Raw genomic sequence first — 19,979 nt, 5'->3', positions numbered from 1 at the left:
CCCTCAACAGACTACCATGCATGGTTTATAGGAAGGATGTTAACTTGAGAAAATTACTGAAATTCCCTTCCAATCATAAAATTAACTTTTTGCTCTTTAATTAATAAGTTATCTGGGAATCTGGGAGGGGTTGAAGTTTTGGTGGATTTTCATTTTCTAAAAGTATTAAAAGAGTTCATTTATAAAAAATGCTTAAAACAATGCTTCAAATAGGGTAAACTCCTGATACATGCTAGCTGTTATCATAACTGCATTCTACATTCTTGCAATGTTTAAATTTTTATAATGAGCATACACTACTTTTGAAATCAGAAAAAGTAATACAATGTAAAAATAAATTAGTACAAACTGATCTATAAAAGAAAATTCTAAATATTAATTTCTTTTTCTTCTTTTATATCAAAATGCAAACTATGTTCCTTCAGTAAGGGCTCACTGACAAGACGGACTCATGGTTCCAGCAGCTACTCTCTCATTTGTCTTATTTAGCGTGATTCTTCCACTACAGTTGACATGCCAGACAACTTAATAGAGGGATCAGTTTATGTAATTCCATTCCTCTGATCTCTAAGGAATCACATATGAACTCTGCGTGTGTGCATGTGTGTGTCAACACAGCTTCAGATACTGCAGAAGTGCCAGTAATAAGGAGGGGGAGGGGCTTCACAGGCGATTATTACACTCTATAGAACCAGGCACTGCACCAAATGCCTCACATAAACCGTATGAAATAGGCACTTGGTGTTCCCGTTTCATACGAAAGGAATTTGAGAGTTTCTTACGTATGAGGTTAAAATGACCTCCTGAGCTGCTAAGCTAAAAGGAGAAGGGAATACATATTAAGTTTTTCTATTATAGAGAAAAAAAAACACCAACAACAGAAGAAATAATTTAAATTTTTTAAAAAAAACTGTAACCAAAGAAGTAGAGCCCATTTTAAACAAAATTAAAATATGTAAGAGGAGAAATGAAGAGCTACGACAACATTAAGGGCATCCGAAAGTGTGTGCCATACACAAGCAGTAGGCAGTTAGCCTTCCATATAGAACCGATATTGAAATGAGGCCAGTCTGACAGCCTCGTACGTGAATCTGCCACTCACCAAGCTCTTTAACCAGTTTTCTGCATCAAAATCATTCACCGGGCAAAGGAAACAAGAACAAAGGAATCAGCGGACACATACCACTGGGGCAGTTTCCATTTCTTCTAATTGGTCCCACACATTGCTTGGCCAAATAAAACAAACAAAGGCTCAAACGTAAACTCAAAATCATAGGAAGAACATGTAGGAATGCAGTGTATTAGTAGGAGCAGGGGCAGGAGGGCGATAAGACTTTACAAAATAATAGAAACTGCATATTGGTTTGAAAGCTTTTCATAACACTAAGGGATTAGAAGGAAATTCCGGCTGCTATGAACAATCTCGATTCTAAGATGTGAAAAAGAAACCTTAGACTAAGGACTGGAAAAGAGTCAATGTTTTACTTCAATAAAGAGAATCCCAGGGAAACCCTACACCTCACACTAAAATTCACCTCTGCTTGGTGATCACAGTTTAAAGATAAAGTTCATTGCTTCTCGGCCTTTTTGCTAAGATCAAGTGTAGTAAGATAAAGTTTAAGTCAAGTAACCAAGTAACCATCGCAAACTATTAACATTTTGAATATATTGGTAATGAAAACATTATACATATGTAGATAAAGCTGAAAAATAAGAATGTTTTTATTAAAGACTTCACTCTAAGCCTACACATGTCCTTAGCCTTGTGTTGCGACTTCACTGTAGATGAAAAATCACAAGCATTTGTGAAAAGACTCCTGACAGGGAGTCAGACCAATTTCAAACCCAGGTTTTACCATTAATTAACCTGAGATTGACAGGAAGAAACAACTTCCTTCATTCTCAGGATCTTAATTTTAAGTGGATATAATAATAACAGCATTCATCCTCTTATATTTACAAGACAACTTGAAATAACAGAGCACTTTGCAAATGTTAATTGCATTTAGATTCAGTTTCCTCCTTTATGCTTAAAAAAAGGTGACACACTAATTTTTTAAAAAGATACAACTTCAGAAGTGACCAAATACCCAATTCAGAAAACTGATAAGCTGGTCACTTCAAAATCTTTTATTTTCAGAAGATCAAATACGTTAAATGTCTTTCTTACAGTAAGTTACAGTTATATAACTTCAATAAAACACTTTTTTTTCCATTTAAATCTTTCCAGCAAGGCTATTGTTTAAAAGAAGCCATTTCTGAATATTGACCTATCTGGTATAATGGGATTTTATTAATATGTAGACAGTGCTCTTAGCTGTCTGGACCTATGGAGCCAATACGAATATGCTTTTCTGAATACTAATGATGCTTTTATATGTCATCCAAGCCATGTAACAAAATGCCTCTTTAAGGCAAAAAAAAAAAAGAAAAGAATATACTCTTTCAAAACTGTTTATTCTAAGCAGCTCAGTTGTTTTGTTCCTTATTTTCACTTTACCCACCCAACTTCATTTACTTCTCTCTAGGCATCGTCAGATTGATACTTGCAGTCTGCAGAGGCTTTGTTCTGTTCCTGCAGCCTGGGTAAACCTCTCCTCCCTCCCTCCCCCTCAGTTTCTTTCTAGGAAGCCACTGTCCCTGACTGGGTACCCCCCCCCCCCCAATCTGTGTTAGCCTCTTTCTACAGTATCTCACGGCTACTATTGTACAATTTAAAACTGGGTGTTACATTTAAAACTGTTTACATTTCTCTCCCACCTAGACCAAGCCTCTGAAGAGCAGAGAGCATGTCTTGCTCACTTCTGCGTAGCCAGAATCTAGCCCAGGGACTGACACACAGCAATTTGAACAATAAAGGGCAACATCCCTACCCACTTGTCCACGCTCCAATCTGCCTGGCATCTTAACAGGACCTGCTACTGACTGTGATTCCTGTTCTTCCCCCCAATTGCCCACCCCACATCACCCACCCAGCCGGAGGGGCCTCTCTCCCTTCAGCAGAGTCAAATCTACACTCCCCGCAGCTACTCCTGAGCTCGCAGGGTCTCCCCCTCTTTTCAACAACCATGCCACTTAGTGTCAGTAACCTACAACTTAGCACTTAGTTTCATTGTCTGATATGATGTGCTGGATATTTCATCTCCCTAATTAAATCTTGACTTGTGATACAGTAGGATTTACCTCAATATAACTAATACTTTTTTAAAAGATCACCATTTGTAAGTAGATGAGCTGCTTACCAGTCTTGCAGCTCCCCAGGCCAACAGTGTTTCTCACAGTATCAAAGGAATGCCTGCTTTTTAGAAGTCAGAACTAGATCGTCTCTATACCATCTGATGACCCCTACGTGTAAAGATGTCGACCTATAATTCTTCCATTTCTCCACAGTTCTAGCATAAACCCTTTCACAGGCACTGAAAGGTCATTGCTATCATTTGACAGCCCCATGGAAATGAATGAGACATTACTCTGTATGTGCAGATGACTTAATTTCTACTAACTTGTCTATTGGATGAAAAACAAAACAGACACCAAAATCCATCTAAAAGTATTTCTTAACTTCTCTATAAAAATCATACTTATTTTTTCAATTCATTCACTCTATCTCCTCCCCTCCCCTCCCCACATGCACATGGTATTAAACATGTATGCTTTCCATTTTGAAAGAAGGAAGGAGGCATTAAGAAATCCAAGAAACAGGTTTGTGTTCCAGCTTAGTCTTACTGGTTGTGTGACTCAAGGAAAGGCACACCGCTTCACAAAATTACACACGTACCATGTAGAGTCCAACTGCCCTTACTACCTACGGGAATATCGTAATAAAAAATATCACGTAGAAAACACCGCAGCACTTTATAGTATTATTTTATTATGCTCACCCAAAGATACGTTTATTGATTTTTAGAGAGAGGGAAAGGGAGAGGGAAGCACTGATCGGTTGCCCCCACCCCTCCACCCCCATAACTCCCCAACCAGGGATCAAACCTGCAACCTAGGTAAGGGCCCTGACCAGGAATCGAACCCGAAACCTTTGGATGTACGAGAGGACGCTCCGACCCACTGAGCCACCCGCCGGGGCTAGGCTGCGGGTCATTTCTGTATCTCAGCTCATCGGCATTGCTCCTGCTGCTTCGCGGTCAGCTTACCCGGGCCTCTTCTGTATCTTCACGTTCTGCGGCTTGTTCTTGCGGTTTAACTCGCTCCCGTTCTTGAACCACTTGAATCTGAGCGCGGAATATTCGGAGCTGGTCTCGCACCGAAGCACCAGTCTAGAGCCTGCCGCGGACTCCTGGCTTTTCATCTCTTTCAGTCGGAGAGGCAAGGCTGAAAAGAGAAAGAAAAAGAAAGTTCTGATCACCTGGTAACCTTGCAAGGAGAAACATTAATTTGGGGTGAGTCCGGTCAATACACCATTCCCAAAGGTTTTACTATCCGAGAAAGAAACAGATATGGGGTGGGGGTGGGGTTAGCCAAAATGTGTCTCACCTTGAAGAACAAAATGCCCAAACACAAGGTACTCGGGGAAAAGAGGGCCCAGATTATAAAACCCTTTAAAAACACTCTAGACAGTTGCTTCCATGTTTACATTCTCTGATACCATTACAGATCCTGAAGGAGAATGTGTGACCGGGCATGCTGCGTCCCAGATCACAGCAGGCCCCTGTCACAGTTCTGTGCCCAGCTACGGCGGGCACCATGCCCATTATTTAAGTGGGGAAGCTGAATTTCAGAGACAGGCAGGTGACTGACCTCTCCACGGCTACAACCTCCTGGACAGGCAGAGTTAGAGTATCCTGTCGCCAGAGGTGGCCCAAAGAACAAACAGAACCCACAAATCTTAACAAAGCTCCTTTCCTCAAGACGGAAATTCTTTGGTGACATCAGTCTTTAATTGGACCAACAGGTGCTGTCCCATTAGACAAAGTCTGACCATCCCAGATGACCACCGCACGCACACCAAATTATCACTGAGGCTGCGCTTAGCTCTTGTAAATCTCAAATCGTGCACTAACTTGTAGAATGCCTTACACTGAACACCTACATACCTAATTCTTAGTTTAAGCAAGACTGCTTAAGAGAGAATCTCCTCCCTACTGAAATATTTATGGATAAAATGTTATAATACCTGAGATTTGCTTCAAAATAAAATGGTGCTAGGGAACAGATAGGCATAAAAAGGAAACAAATTTCCCAAGGAGCTGATGATGGTAGAAGCGAGGCAATAGATACACATGGTGCTTTGTTACACGATTCTACATAACATTCCAACTTTTTCATAATAAAACAGTTTAAAAGAAAGGACTGATGAATGGATTTTCCTCTGCACACAAAATTCCACGTAATAACCCATGTTGTGGGTATAGAGATCTCAACAACTCTGTTTCCGTCGTGTCTTAGGAAAGCCAACTACAAAGCTACTTCTGCTCAAGTTCAGGAATTAAAAGCAAGTCCCAGAAAAAATAAATGCAGGCAAATGAGACTGCGCTTCCCTGATCCAGGGCCCAGTTACTCATTCCCTGGGGACGGCCATCAAGGCTCCCAGGACAGCAGTCGGAGCCCCGTCAGACAGGGGCAGAGTATCGCTCCTACTCAGGCCATGCTTACTTTTCTACAACTCTGCCCTGACCAAGTCAATAAAAAAAAATGTCAGGAGTGAGCATATAAGGGTTCCAGTACATTACAGCGAAAGCCACTTGAGCGCTGTGATTTCTCAGCAGTGCTCCTGCGGTTACACGTCCCCCTTGTATTTGTTTGGAGGCCAGGACACGAGGTGGAGCAGGGACTCCGTGTGGAGACACAGTGACAAGTCAGAAAACTTATCTCAGCTGTCTGGAGCCTTCAATACCTGATGGTTTTGTCTGACAGCTTGAAAATAAGATTTACTCCCTGAACAGATTTCACAGGAGCCTTCGTTTTAAGGTGGGGTCCACGAATCTCTGTTTTGGAGGTTTTTAAAAACAGACTAAATTCTCATCAATCTGCAGTAGTGTCTGTACACTCCTATAAGCTCTCTAAGATCATTTTCAATTTTGCAAGCCTGGTGAAGAGTTTTAAAGAAACAAATCTGGGGGAGCTGAATGACACCAAGAAAGTGCTTTACATATGTTAAGAAAAATTAATCACCTCATTATTTTACATGCAGAGTAAAAGAACTAGTTTCATTTTTTTAAAAACTGGCCCCAACCAAAACTCTCAAGGTTTGCTCCCTTGCCTACTCCATACATGTGCTTATCAATATAGTCTGAATGCAAATTGACTAGGCTAGTTTTCTTTGGTTTGAATAAATAATTTTTATGTCATTTGCATCTCTTTTTCTTTCCTTTTTCTCGTCTCCCACCCTCCTGTTCTTATTTACTTATTTCTTGTTTCTTTATTAAGGATCTTTATTTTAAATGTGAGGAAACAATTGGACAAATTCAAATTGAGGGACAATCTACAAAACAACTGGTCTGGACTTCAAAAATGTCAATGTCACAAATGACAAAAGAAGACTGTGAAACTGATCTAGATTTAAGGAGATGAAAGAGATGTGACAAATAAAGGCAATGTGTAGCTCCTGACTGGGTCTTGCTTTATGGGGAAAAGTAGTTATAAAGGACATTATTGGGACTCTTGGGAGAACATCAAAGTATTGTATAAAAATTAGATTCCTCGAGTGCGATTACTGCACTGTGGTTATACAGAAGAATGTTCTGTTCTTACGTGGTATCTGCTGAAGTATTTAGGAGTGAAATGTCATGACGTTTACAACTAAATTTCAAATGATTCAGCAAATAAGAAAATACACACAGAGAAAAAGGAGACTTGATTTCTCTTTTCCCCGCCCCCTGCCTTTTATATCTGGTCTTTCTGCCATTGAATAAAGGGCTCCGGCTTACATTAAGTACTTTTAAAGTCTTGGTTAAGTTTTCAGCCATGAGGAAGAGTCTTGGAAATATTTGTGTTATAATTCACAAATGTAGCTCTTAAGATTATGTCTCCATTTAAAATCTGTGAGTGGTATGGCACTGAAATCCCTATATGGTTCACCCTCATAACCATGACTTTGGAGTTCCAATCCTACTAGGTCCTTTGGTGGGAAGACAACACTCTCTCATCTGGCAGGTCAATGTCTAACCTTCCCTTTGGGGTTCATGTGCAAAGACCGGTACATCCTTTATCCTTAAGAGAGGGTCTGTGATGTAATGAGGCAGGTACTTTAGGATATAAGGCCCTTCTTAGCTAAAATATCTACTCCTTAAGCTGATCCTAATGTATAAACATTTCTTGATGTTTGGGGTTCAAGGATCTCTCTACTGACCAGCCTGAGTTTCTCTCTCTTGCACATAGTTTCAAGTCTGTCAAAAAGCAGAAGCTCCCAGCTACTCTGACTTTGTATCCCTAGAAGTCCACTGGTAATAATTGCCCCTGCCATGGCCTTCAGGGAAAACCATCTACCACGCAAGGACATGAGCTTTTCAGAGAATAGCTTTTTTTTTTTTTTTTAATTAATTAATTAATTTTTTTAACTATATCTTTATTGATTTCAGAGAGAGGAAAGGAGAGGGAGAGACAGAGATAGAAACATCAATGATGAGTCACTGATCGAGCCCTCAACACGGGCATGTGCCCTGACCGGGAATCGAACCCTGATCGCCTGGATCCTAGGTCGATGCTCAACCGCTGAGCCACGCCCGGTCGGGCGAGAATAGCTCTTTTAAGGAGCTAACTCAAGATCTTCCACGGCAAAAATATAGAAAAAAAATCTGTGTACCACCAACAGAGCCACACAGCTGCATGCTCAGCCCATGGATGATCTGCTGTCAGTGGAACCTACTAGAGAAATACCATATAAGGTTCCTCACACATTTCTGGTGGAGCCCAAATTCAAGGATGCTGGAGAACTGGCAATAACATGAATTACCCTGTCTTCTCACATAACTACACTGATGGAATACCCCTGAAATATTTCATAGATTCTTGACAAAAATGCAAACCATTATTGAACATATGTGGTTTGTATGCTTGTTTTCCCCCTCATCTATCCATAATAAGACAATTTTCAATAGGGTGCATTTTCTTTCAATAGATTATAAAATAATAACTATATATTCATAGAATATATTTTAAAAGTATATGTGCTTTTTTAGATATATGGTTTATTCACATGAAATAATCTCACTTCTTTCATGGAAAAAATCTACACTACCAAGTACTTTCTAATACTCAGGTAGAACTTTGGAAGGCCATGGTAGTTCCTAAACTTGGGGTCATTTTTTTTTTAATTGAGTACTTGGATTTTAAAACTGCAAAAAATTTTTACTTGCCTTTCAATTCTCGTCTAAGGATAAATGGTCTGTTAATTAAAAATTGGTTGAAGGCAAACACAAGGCGAAGTTAATGTTCAAATGCAGTAAGTGTTCTGTGACTCTCTGGCATGATTTCATTGTATTTGGTCTACCACAGTTCATAATTTTGCTTTCAATGTGTTTCTGGAGAGGCAGTAGCTCCACACCCTGAAATAATTTAATGAAACAGCAAGTTTTAAGCAGTCTCTGCCTAAATCTATTTTGAACTTGCTTGACAGTAATATGAACATATCCACACCCTTAGAAATGCATCAACAGAGACAGACAGTAAAGTGCAAAGAAGAGCAGCCTTTTAAAATAGAAACTCAAAAGCCCTGAGAGCAATGCCACACACTTCACAGGCACTTTTTACAGGCTGTAAGTGTATTGCAGGCTTTTAAAAGATCACAAACATACTCTTCTGACTCTAACTCAATGCAGGTAGGTATACTAGGTATACTTAAAAAGTCTGTTTTTGCACTTCTACCTTTCTTATTTGATATGTCACACGATATAGAAAAAAAATCATAGCAGTGCCCTGGCCAGTGTGGCTCAGTTGGTTGAGCATCACCCCATGTACCAAGAGGTCTCGGGTTCGATTCCGGTCAGGGCACGTGACTGGGTTGCAGGCTTGACCCTCAGAAGGGGGCGTGCAGGAGGCACCCATTAGTGGTTCTCTCTCACCAATGTTTTTCTCTCCTTCTCCTTTCCTCTCTCTCTCAAATCAATAAAAAATATTAAAAAAAAAAAAAATAACCATAGGGAAAAGATGATCATGGCCCTAATGCAAAAATATTTATTTTACATTCTGACCACACAAAAATTTAAGGTGATATGCTCATTTATTCTAATAATTTAATGGGTGAGTATTTGTCATAAAAGAAAACGGCATTTTTAAGAAGAAACATTCATCTCAACAATCCTCTTGTTTAATCATCCACTGTGCACTTTTTAAAAAATATATTCAGTGTGACTCTGTCAAGTACTGTACTGAATTGTTAAGAACAGGAAACAAGTTTTCACGTGTGTAAGCTGCCTAGATATGCTGATAGCATGTGACACTAGATAAGTCATGCTTTCTGTTCTTTAAAGGACCTGACAAATCAAAGTTAGCTCATATCATTACTCTCCGTGTTTGACTATGTAGCTAATCTGAAGAGCCTCAACACACTGAACAAATTAAACAGGAAACCTGCAAAATATTATCTAATAACAGGGAGCTTTCAGCTGTGGTCCCGGTAATGTCTTCCCTGCATAAAGCCTTTTAAAAGCTTGACATCACACACGCGCAGATCTCACGGTGAAAATTGGTGACTGACAATTATGTTAGTTAATGAAAGCCACACGATATCATTCATCAGTCCTCTAGGCAGAAGGATTTCCTTTTTTCATAGTCATGTTAGAGGTAAATAAATTACTGAGAAAAGTCTCTAAAACTCCTTTACTGATCATATTTCTCCCTCGCTGCTCTAGCTCATGGAAGAGATTATGGCCGCGCACAATGTGGATAAAGTTTATGCTTTGCCATCTGGTCTTCTCTTTTGAGCTGCACTCACAATCTGACTATAAAAGGGAAAATTTATCTTATCAGATTAAAATTTGTAAATATAGCTGTGTAAAAGGCACGGATTGCAGTGGCAAGGTATTTGAGAATACACCTGGCTTTAAAACCACTCCTGATACAGTGAGTGATCTTGAGCTAAGTTAAGAATCATCCAACAAGGTCACCATTTGCTGCCACACGTGGTGACATGGTGCTCAAACTGCCCCATGCTCCAGCTGAATCATCACTCTAGTTCCTCACCCTGATTAACTGGAGTTCCCCATGAGTGACAATGGGACTGCTATTTGTCCCTGTGCATTTAGCGAGGACATCTGGAGAGATAAAACATGCAGGTGCCTTCATTTGACAGAAAGTCACTATAAAATTTAGGGTATTATAAAATATTCTCAAGCCGATTCCATATCATTGGCAGCAAACCAAACTCAACCAGGAAAAACACTGCAATATGCTTCCAAGTATGGTTGAGACAGCTGGGCTCCAGAAACACCACGCTGGTGTTTCCATGTCCAACTCCCGATGCCGTGCAAGGACGTGTATGTGTACAACTGAATGATCTCTCTATGAGCAAACAGTAATCCTCAGAACATGCACAGAGCACGACATGAAACACAAAACAGTAAAACTGGGAGCAATATTTCAGCATGTTATGTCTAATATTCACTATGCTCGTGCCTCTCCAGCTAAAACTGGCCTCTTACTAGAGTTAACTTGGATTCCCCAAACACATCAGTTTCCCTTGGTGGGGATTTTTACACTTGGAGGTGCTCAGAGTTCCACTTCTCACAGAGAACCGCTACAATGGACCGAAGCAGTGTGATTTTTGCAACTGCAAGAATCTTGATTCTTGATTCCCTTGAATCTCTAGTTGAGGGTATGAGCCACAGTCAGCCCTGACAACTGTGCTTAAAACTATGCCTATTCTAAGGCCACAGAAAATGACTAATCACATTCTACATCTAAATACCATACCCAACACACTGCAGTGAAAAGGCACGTGTGCAAAAAGAGGGCCATTTAAGGAATTTATCCAAATCAAAGGAAGGATAAGAGTGGTTGTTAGTAGGTGGTCACAGTCCCTATTTGGAGGCTTAGGCTGCTGCTGGTGGTGGTGGTGGCATGTGTGTCCATTTTGATTGTCACTATAGTCAAACATCCAAATGTCAAAATTTATTAGATGGAAGAGACATAGGATCCTGTGAACTGAGCACAAAGTAGGACCTCAAGCACTTGCTGAAAGAATAAGTAGTACTGTCTTTACTTGGAAATTCCAATGTTCACTTATGTTTCTCTAACCTCGTCATAGCCATCAGAGTGTGGTCTACTTGAACCCCACCGTAGCCCACACCCCAGTCACTGCAATCATTTCCTTCCTGTCTGATGCAGTGCACCTCATCTCAGCTTCCCCACAGGGGCCAGGCTCTTCTGCCATTTCAGCAAGAGGCTCACACACATGGTATTATCTCCTCTGCCTTCAAATCAAAGTTGGTCATCTTCATTGATTGACCCCAGGCTACAAGGTCTAAGTTTGTTCCCTCAACTGTTAAATGTACTCTTTCATTTACAGTCAGCACCTGTGCACAAATGTATGGTTTGTGTCAAATTCCATTTTCCCTGTGACAGTTCTTGTATGTACGTATGTAAGGTGGATAATTAGTATTTCCATTTTACAGGTGAGGAGATGGAGGGTTATGCAGAACTTGCTCTGTGTCACAAGGGTAACCGGCCGCAGGCCAGGGTTTGCCCTGGGACTTTTTCCTCCAGCGGGTGCCTCTGTGAGGTGAAGGTGGGACAAGGTGGGGAGAGCAGGAGACTAAAAATTAGGAAAGATTATTCCATTTCATAGCCACTCTGGTCATTTTTTGTTTCTTATAGTATGCTATATAAACCAGATCACTTCTCCAAGCATGTCTGTGAGAGGTTTACAATGCTGTGAAATTCTGCAAGGGAACACAGTGCGGATTTATTAGGTAAGAGAATTTTTCCGCCTGAAAATTGATATTATGTTTGTTGAAATGAGCAATCCTCCTCTTCTACACAATCCTGGTGTTCTTTGTCCCATATTTCATAAATCGAGGGCTAATGATAAAACTATGGAACTACACAATAGTGTTCCCAAGGCCTAGGAGATCGAGTTTAAATGAGGTTCTCTTCCTTAGCACGTTCCACAATAATAATAGCTAACACTTGTTAAGTACCTACTCTGTGCTAGGGACTGTTCTAAGAACTTTATGTTCATTAACTCTTTTAAGTTTTATAACAATTCCAGGAGATATACATTACTATCATTATTCCCAATTTACAGGTGATGAAAGAGGAACAGAGAGGTAAAACAACCTCCTACCATCACACAGCCGGCCTATTGTGGTGCCTGTATCTGGACCCGGGAAGTCTGACTCCAGAGCTTCTGTCTGGACTGTGAGGCAGCAAGCTCAATTCTTTGCTATGTTGGATATATTTATAGTTCCCATGTAAGGTTTAATTTATTGATATATCAATAGTGAGCATATTTTCTTGATAAAACATAGGGACACAACACAACAGATCGTTTCTACACCCATCTGAAGTGCAAAAATCAGTCTGGGAGAGAAAGTAGATATGAAAATTGCTGAATTTCTTGAGCTACTTTGATGATTTGTGGGGAAATAAAACATGACAGAATATCTGAAATTGGCATTAGACAAAAAAATAAATAAATGTTTTTGAACTGTGTGGTGGTCTGTCATCTGCCAAATGCCACAAGGGTGAACCACACATCTCTCGCTCCTGGTTCACTGAAACACGACAGGCTCCATGTACGGGGGATATAGCAACCAGAGGATCTTAACAGATTAACATTGTTCTTTCAAGGTATAAAGGCAATAGTCTGTGACAACGGATGCCGGATAAATCACAGAGCAGCCGTCAGCAGCTTTCAGGTGAGTGTTCAACAGGCCTGACTAATTAATGCTGTCACCATAGCTGCCCTCAATTATCAGAACATCTCATTCGTGCACATAAAGATGTCCCTGTAAGCTTCATTTAAGGTCATCAATACCCAGAATTAAAATGGATCCATTACAGTTTGACCTGACTAATAATGTAGCAAATTTCATGTGACAAAAAAGTATATAAACTTGATCTTCTCTGTTGTCAAAAATCAGGGTTTTAAAAAAATTTGTTATATATACCTGTCACATTCACCTCCAATATGTCATCTAACCAGAGAAATGGAGAAATATCTAGATACTAAAATTTTGATGTTATATTTATTTATTTTCTTACTGCATTGGGGATTTTCTCTTGTGATGTTCTATTGCTTAAGTAAATTTAACCCATTAGCATAACCTTGGTGTGTTAATATTTGTCTTCATGCCCATCATTTCTTTGTTCAAGTTGAATTACAATTATTTAATTAACTGATGTCACTAAAATTCTCTTATCATTGGAAAGAAAGACTTCATTTAGATGTTCTGAACTGGATGAAATACCCAGGTAAGATGAGTTAGCACCTGGCTATAATTAGTTTTAAACAATGACAGCTACATAAAAACTTTTAAGCATTGCACATAAATGAACAAAACCCCCAAATAATCTACCAAGATTGGTTCCCTGTGATCTATTTGTCACAGAGCCATTTAACACTTACTCCTCTGTGAAGAACAAAAAATGTTAGCAGAGCTAATCATAAAGAAATGTGTCTTTTCAGGCCCTCTAAAATCAGTTTCTTTGTTATTTAGATAGGCCAACTTTCCTACACTGTAGTTTGCTGATTTTTATTTTTTATTCTCAGATAACTTATTAAACCAAATGACACTAAAAGCTGCACGCCAGGATTGAAAGGAGGCTGCTCAGTTCACTGAGGCTTACGAGATCAGTTAAATTGTTCTCTGCTGTTTCCTAGAGTTTCAAATAACCATCCTTGAACCCCTTCTTAGTAAGTAGGGTCCAAGTTTGACTTTCTGAGGCTCTTTAAAGCTTGTGTAGCTCTTTGCATTTTCAAGCAGGTCCACCGACAACCTAACAGTGGATCCTTATCATTTTACTCCTACCTCACAGGAAAGACCAAGGAAGACAAGTGTCTTAGCTTAGGGTTCCCTGTGTCATGAATTTGTTGAAGAGGTGGAAAATGACCGGGGTCAAATTAAACAGACAGTTCGTGGAGAGACAATCTATGCTCCATAGTTGCTCATCTAAAGCAACCTGACAGAGCAATAAGGCTGTGATGCTTTCCTGGACAGGCCTTGGAAGCCAAACTGTAAGATTAGAGCCAAAGGGGTCTAGTTTCAGAGAGCACACAAAAAGGAATCACAATAAGACTCAGAATTTATAGTTTCTCTTATTTTACATAAAAACATTAATTCACTAAAGCATCTTTTGAAAGTAAAAGTGAGCTGCTTCTCATACATTCTGAGATAATCCATTGGTTCCTAAATCGCAATACAGTTTTCTTGACATGACGATTCACGAATATTACACAAAAGAAACCTAAAAGAAACCTAAATGAAGCATGTCAACATATAGCTCCCATTTCCTCCATAGGGACACTGGCATGCCACTAGCTATGTCTTTATTTTGTTTGGTTTTGCTTAGAAAGAAGTTTAATTAGATTCTTTGTTAACAGTTTCTAGTCTAGGAATTGAAATTACTAAACTCTACACATAACATCCTGAGATTCTGCCTCTAGCTTTTGATAGTTTCTATTAACAATCAGAATGAGAAGTCAGCAAGCTTGGTGTCTAAGTGGGACCAGGGAGTCACATAATTACTCTGAACCTCCGTAATCTTGGGGGTAAAAGGAAGGGGGGGGTAGCCTCTGCCTTACCCATTTCACACAGTTGTGAAAATCTATTTTTAAAATTATAGTGAAAATATTTTACATCTTTAAAAAAATTAGTTAGCATTATTATTTAGGGATGATTTGATGGCCATTATCTGTAACTCATCTGAAAAGTCAGAAAATATTAGATCATATAAATCCAGATGACACAACATTAGACAATAAACACCCGCATATAGCTTGTGTCATTTCTGAGGACAAAAAAAAAAAAAAAAAAGCAGCTGGAAACTATCAAGAAGGGTCACTAAAACATTCAAAGGGAAGGGCTGCCTGTGTCAAGAAATAGACTAAACATTATAGAACCCTAAAGACGGATACCAGGAAGACCAAGAAAGCAAAGCAATGGTCTTTAAAGTCATAAAAATTTATATTTATTTTTGTGTGGAAAGCGCTCAAAACATGAAGCAAGTCATTTTAGAATTAAAAAAGAAATGAAGTTTGGAAAATAAGATGTATAACTTAGAAAATACTTATTAATAACTAGGAAGCTATATAGGAAAATGACTCAGGAAGCAGCATATGGGAGGAAAAGATGGGCTTTGGAGTCAGGCAGGCCCAGCTTCCGAGTCCAGTTTGACTCAGTCTTGTGTCCTATGTGGGCCTCAGCCCGGCATCTGGAAGGTGGGTTTACCTTATACAGGACAGAGTGTGAGGGTCAAGGTACTCTATCGTGTACTTTGAACAGGACACTGCCAAGCACACAATAAACACAACATCAATAACAGCTTCTTTTTAAAAATGGAGATTCATAAGGAATTAATTACATTCATGGATGGGGCTGAACATGCCATTCAAGGAAGCCAAAATCCTAGGGTGAAGCAGAAGTAGAGGTAGAATCTATTGATTGATTAAACCATAATGTAATTTGTGAAATATATTCTTTATTTTTATAATCTAAAAGCACTAAAATTGTTGAGGCAGCTATAGCCTTTCTACTTAGTCATGCAATACAACCTTCTTTTTTATTTAAATTGAGACACTAAGAATTAATCACAAAATCTATATATAACCAACTAATATTAATCAGTTAAACATTGCTCAATTGGTAAAGAGGCATTTTAAAAGCTCTTAGTCATAACAATTATTTTTCTTATCAAAAGCAACTAGCAACTAGTTAGCTTTCTTTACATAAATTATATTCTCAATACTTCACTGGTTAAAAGCCTGAGTCAGACATACCTAAATTCAAGTCATATTCAGCCTTATGTGAGTGCGGGCAAATTATTAAAATTTTCTAGGCCTCAGTTTCCTGAAATGTAAAATGAGATCATAATAGACCCCACCTACATTATAATTGAACTTCATAGGGCTGTTAAAAGGAACAAACAAGATTGTGCATTTAGCACTTAGCAGTCAGTGTGTCATAGTGCAAGCACGCAATAAGTGTTGGTAGCTATACTTATTATTTCATTATTTAAGTGCCTGGTAAGTTTGATCAGTTTATAAAGCTTTCTTTCTAAATGTATATAAAGTTTCAAAAGTGCCTGCCCACTTAGAGCTAAGACGAGAGAGAGGACACTCATCCCTGTGGTGAGCAGAATAACGACTGACTCCCAAAGGCATCTAAATCCTAATCTCCAGAATCTGTGAACAGGTTGCCTCACATGTCAAAAGGGACTCTGAAAGTGGGATTAAGGTAAGGACTTTGAAATAGGGAGATTATGCTATATTATCTGGTGTATTCAATCTAATCATGAGTCCTTAAAGGTAGACAGTCTTTTCTTGGTGTAGTCAGTCAAAGAATGGTCAGATATGAAATGTTGCTGACTTTGAAGTCAGAGGAAGGGGGCCCTGAGCCAAGGCATGTGGGCAGCCTCAAGAAGCTAGAAGACCCAAGAAAATGGATTCCCTTGTAGAGCCTCCAGAAGGAAACACAGTCTTGCCAACACTATGATTTTAGCCCAGTGAGACTCTTGTAGAATTCTAACCTATAGAACTCTAAGATAATAAATGTGTGTTGATTTAAGCCTCTAAGTTTGTGGTAATTAGTTACAGCAGGAATAGAAAACTAATACGATTCCCAAAGAGAAATCGTTTGTGCTGATTTTCTGATATTAAGAACTGTGAAACTCTATCTCATGAAATGGTTTATAGGACCATAGTGCATAAAAATAGACAGACCAGGGTGAGGAGAACCATAGCTATATATCACTTCACCCTTCATATCCTCTTATTCAGGGTCCAAGAGAGACCCCCACACCGAAGGAATCTTAGACCCCAAGGAACAGAGGTTGGAAACTATTAGGAGTTCAGGAACTGAAGTTCAACCCCAGGGACTGACCCCAACCAGCTCTGCCCCCGTCAACCAATCTCTCTCTAGCCTCAATTTCCTGTTCATAAATTGGAGAGGTAGGGTCACCTTTCAGTGCTGTTAAGCTCCAAAGTGGGTCAGGGAGATCTTTTCTTCTCCTTTTTGTAATTGTGTTTCAGGAATTTATGAGTGGAGAGTCACCAACCTAATTTTTATATTTAAATATGATTTATGAGTACTAGCATCCCAATGGCAACAATATACAAAAGAGAGAAGAAAGGGCTTTTATAAAATTTTCCAAGATTTTCAAGAACCCAAACCTAAATATTGGTAGAAATTTGCTTAAGTGTGACAGTTAAGGTAATAAAATAAAACAAATTATTTTTCTAATGACTTTACTATTTAAGTAGCAGTAATTTTTCTTAATTTTTGGAAAATATAATTCTCAAAAGAAGACTTTACAGGTTAACATTACGTTCACTTCTGGGTTGATGTCTGATAAGATACGTCACCTGGGAATCCTACATCTTTGTTCTGTGACCTAGTTTCTGTTTCTAAAGAAAGCAATTTCTTTTTTTTCTTTTCTTTTTATATTCCACATATGAATGAAATCATATGGTTGTTGCCCTTTTCCATCTGACTTATTTTGCTTAGCATGATATTCTTAAGATCCATCCATGTTGTTGTAAACCAAACAAAACAAATTCATACACACAGACAACAGCAGAGTGGGAGGAGGGGGTAAAGGGGGTCAAATATATGGTGACAGAGGGAGACCAGACTTTGGGTGGTGGCTGCACAATGTAATACACAGATGATGTATTACAGAATTGTACACTTGAAACTTATATAATGTTATTAACCAATGTTACCCCAATGAATTTAATTTTAAAGAAAGAAAACTATTTCATTGGTATATTCAAGTGTCTTACAGAACACAAGGGAAAATTGTGAAATGAGACCAAAAGTGTGCAGTGAATCTGTTGAACAGTGATTTATCTATAAAGGGGAGAAAATCATCTGAAATGAGTTAAAAGCTATAGGAATATGACACTTAAGAACCCAGCCTAGATCAAGCTTAGAGACAGGCCATGAAGGCTATTCCTAAACAACTGTAGGGTCACCGCTTTCTGAAAAAAAAGTCCATCTGCAATGCAGTGGACCACTTTGATTTAACCATTAGAAAGTAACTGTGAGAACTCCAATTTAAAGAGTTTTACCATGATAGTGACAAAAAAAACCCAAAAAACCAAAAATTTCTATAGTGGTTCTGCTACAGCATGTGTTAATGTAATAAGTAGGTCCTAAGTAGGGGCATGATATCAAGCACATTAATGATTTGAATCACTAAGGAACAACCTTTCTTCTAATTAAAGAGATAGCATTAATAATACATGAAGATCTTAAGGAAAAAGCTGATCTCTTACAGATGTACATTGCAAGTCATGCCTGGTTTAGTGGCTTCGAGAATACTTACATTTTCCACTATGTGAAGCTATCTGCAGAAGCTGTGGTACAGATGAAAAATCTGCCAAAATATTTCCCCATTTTTATATGTAGTGCCATAGCGATGGCATGTATTAGGCTTTCAAAAAATGGATCAAGAAGTGAATACTGATCTCTGATAGAAAAGAATGCTCTCAAGGACCAAGGTCTGCAAAATAGGTACCAGTCTCAAGGTTTAAGGGTGTAGAGTCAACTAAAGTGTTAAGAACAAATATTACTGAAGCTGTAAGTGTGCTGTACTTTCTTATCAAGATCATTATTATTCTTGTTGGTGCTCCAGTGACAGTCCCATAAGTTTGGAGTGCTCTTCGCCCAGCCCTACTTTTCCCAGAAGCCCTATTATTGTTAGTGTGTGATTTTGCAAAATGATTTTTTTCCAGGAATTCCAACACAGACTTACAGCAGAAATATCTGTAAATAGGACAGGGACCTGCCCATGATCCTACAAACCCCCTTCACCCAGGCCTGAGGTTATCTTGTGTATGTGTAAGTCACCCCAGCATGTTTACCAAAAATATAAAATGTTCATAGACCCCATCGAAAAACTCTGATTTACTAGAGTTGTAGAAAAGCCTAATAATGTGCTTTTTGGAAAAGCACCCCAGATGTTTCTGATAAAGATGCTCTTGGGCATGACATTTTCAGAAATACTACAATGCTGGGGGTGGGGGGTGCAGTTCTCTTCAAAAGTTGCTCAGTATTTACAAAAGAGTTACTGGCTACTCCATTAAGTCTTTCCAGTAAAGACATTTTTTGAATGCTTCAAGTTTATTGCCTGAGGTAAATTAAAGAAAATAAGATTAATTTCTCTTCTGGAGAAATTCAGAACTGTACAGAAAGAGACAAATGTAATTTATGAGAGTTTTTGCATTCTTATGTGAACGCTTTAATGGGTGTCATCTGCTTAGTTACCTCTAAGACTCCAATTCTAACCCTTCATATCCAAAATAAGAGTTAACTAAGAGTCAGTGCTGGGTTTATAATTTTTTTTTAAATAAGAGGAAAAAAATGAGAAAAAGAGAATCAAATATTCAAATAAATTTCTCCTGAACTAAGCACCTGCATGCATCTTCAAGTGTTACAAGAGGTAGACTAGTCTCTATGGACAGGCACAATAATTCCATAATATTTTAAAAAATGATTTAAAGTATATTTTGTTAATCAGGAACACATTTATTTGGGACAGTTCATATGGAGGTTGCTTAAAAATATTTTTCTCTAATGTTTAAAATTGTGTAAGAGAAAGAAGTAAACAATTTAAAATCTGTGCTTTCTGTAAGGTGAATATATGCCTGCCCTCAGGTATGAATGCCTACATCTAGAAAGGGTAGTTAAGAATTATAAATGGTATAAGAAGGTCTCATTCTCAGATTCTAGTTTAACCTTCGTTAGAACATCCAAGCCCTACCTTAGTGCAACCATTCAGTCTTTACCAAAATACTACCTCTAACTCTTCTCATTTTCTAGTCTTCTCCTAGGAAAACCTGAGCATTAATTCTTATGGATATTAGT

At 38.7% G+C, this 19,979-nt stretch overlaps 1 protein-coding gene across 5 annotated transcripts in view; it reads right to left on the bottom strand.

The window, feature by feature from the left end:
- Positions 1–19,979, bottom strand: part of NRG1 (neuregulin 1) — an 882,008-nt gene that overhangs the window by 146,188 nt on the left and 715,841 nt on the right. For all 5 annotated transcript variants that reach the window (XM_081129574.1, XM_081129572.1, XM_081129575.1 and 2 more), the window contains exon 2: positions 4,149–4,326. In XM_081129574.1, coding sequence (XP_080985700.1) covers positions 4,149–4,326 — 178 coding nt within the window. The remainder of the gene's footprint in view (positions 1–4,148; positions 4,327–19,979) is intronic.

The sequence above is a fragment of the Miniopterus schreibersii genome (genome assembly GCF_964146895.1).
Source record: "Miniopterus schreibersii genome assembly, chromosome: 2".
NCBI lineage: Eukaryota > Metazoa > Chordata > Mammalia > Chiroptera > Miniopteridae > Miniopterus > Miniopterus schreibersii.
The sequence above is the reverse complement of the archived record's forward strand: the minus strand, read 5'-3'. Positions and strand labels throughout refer to the sequence as shown.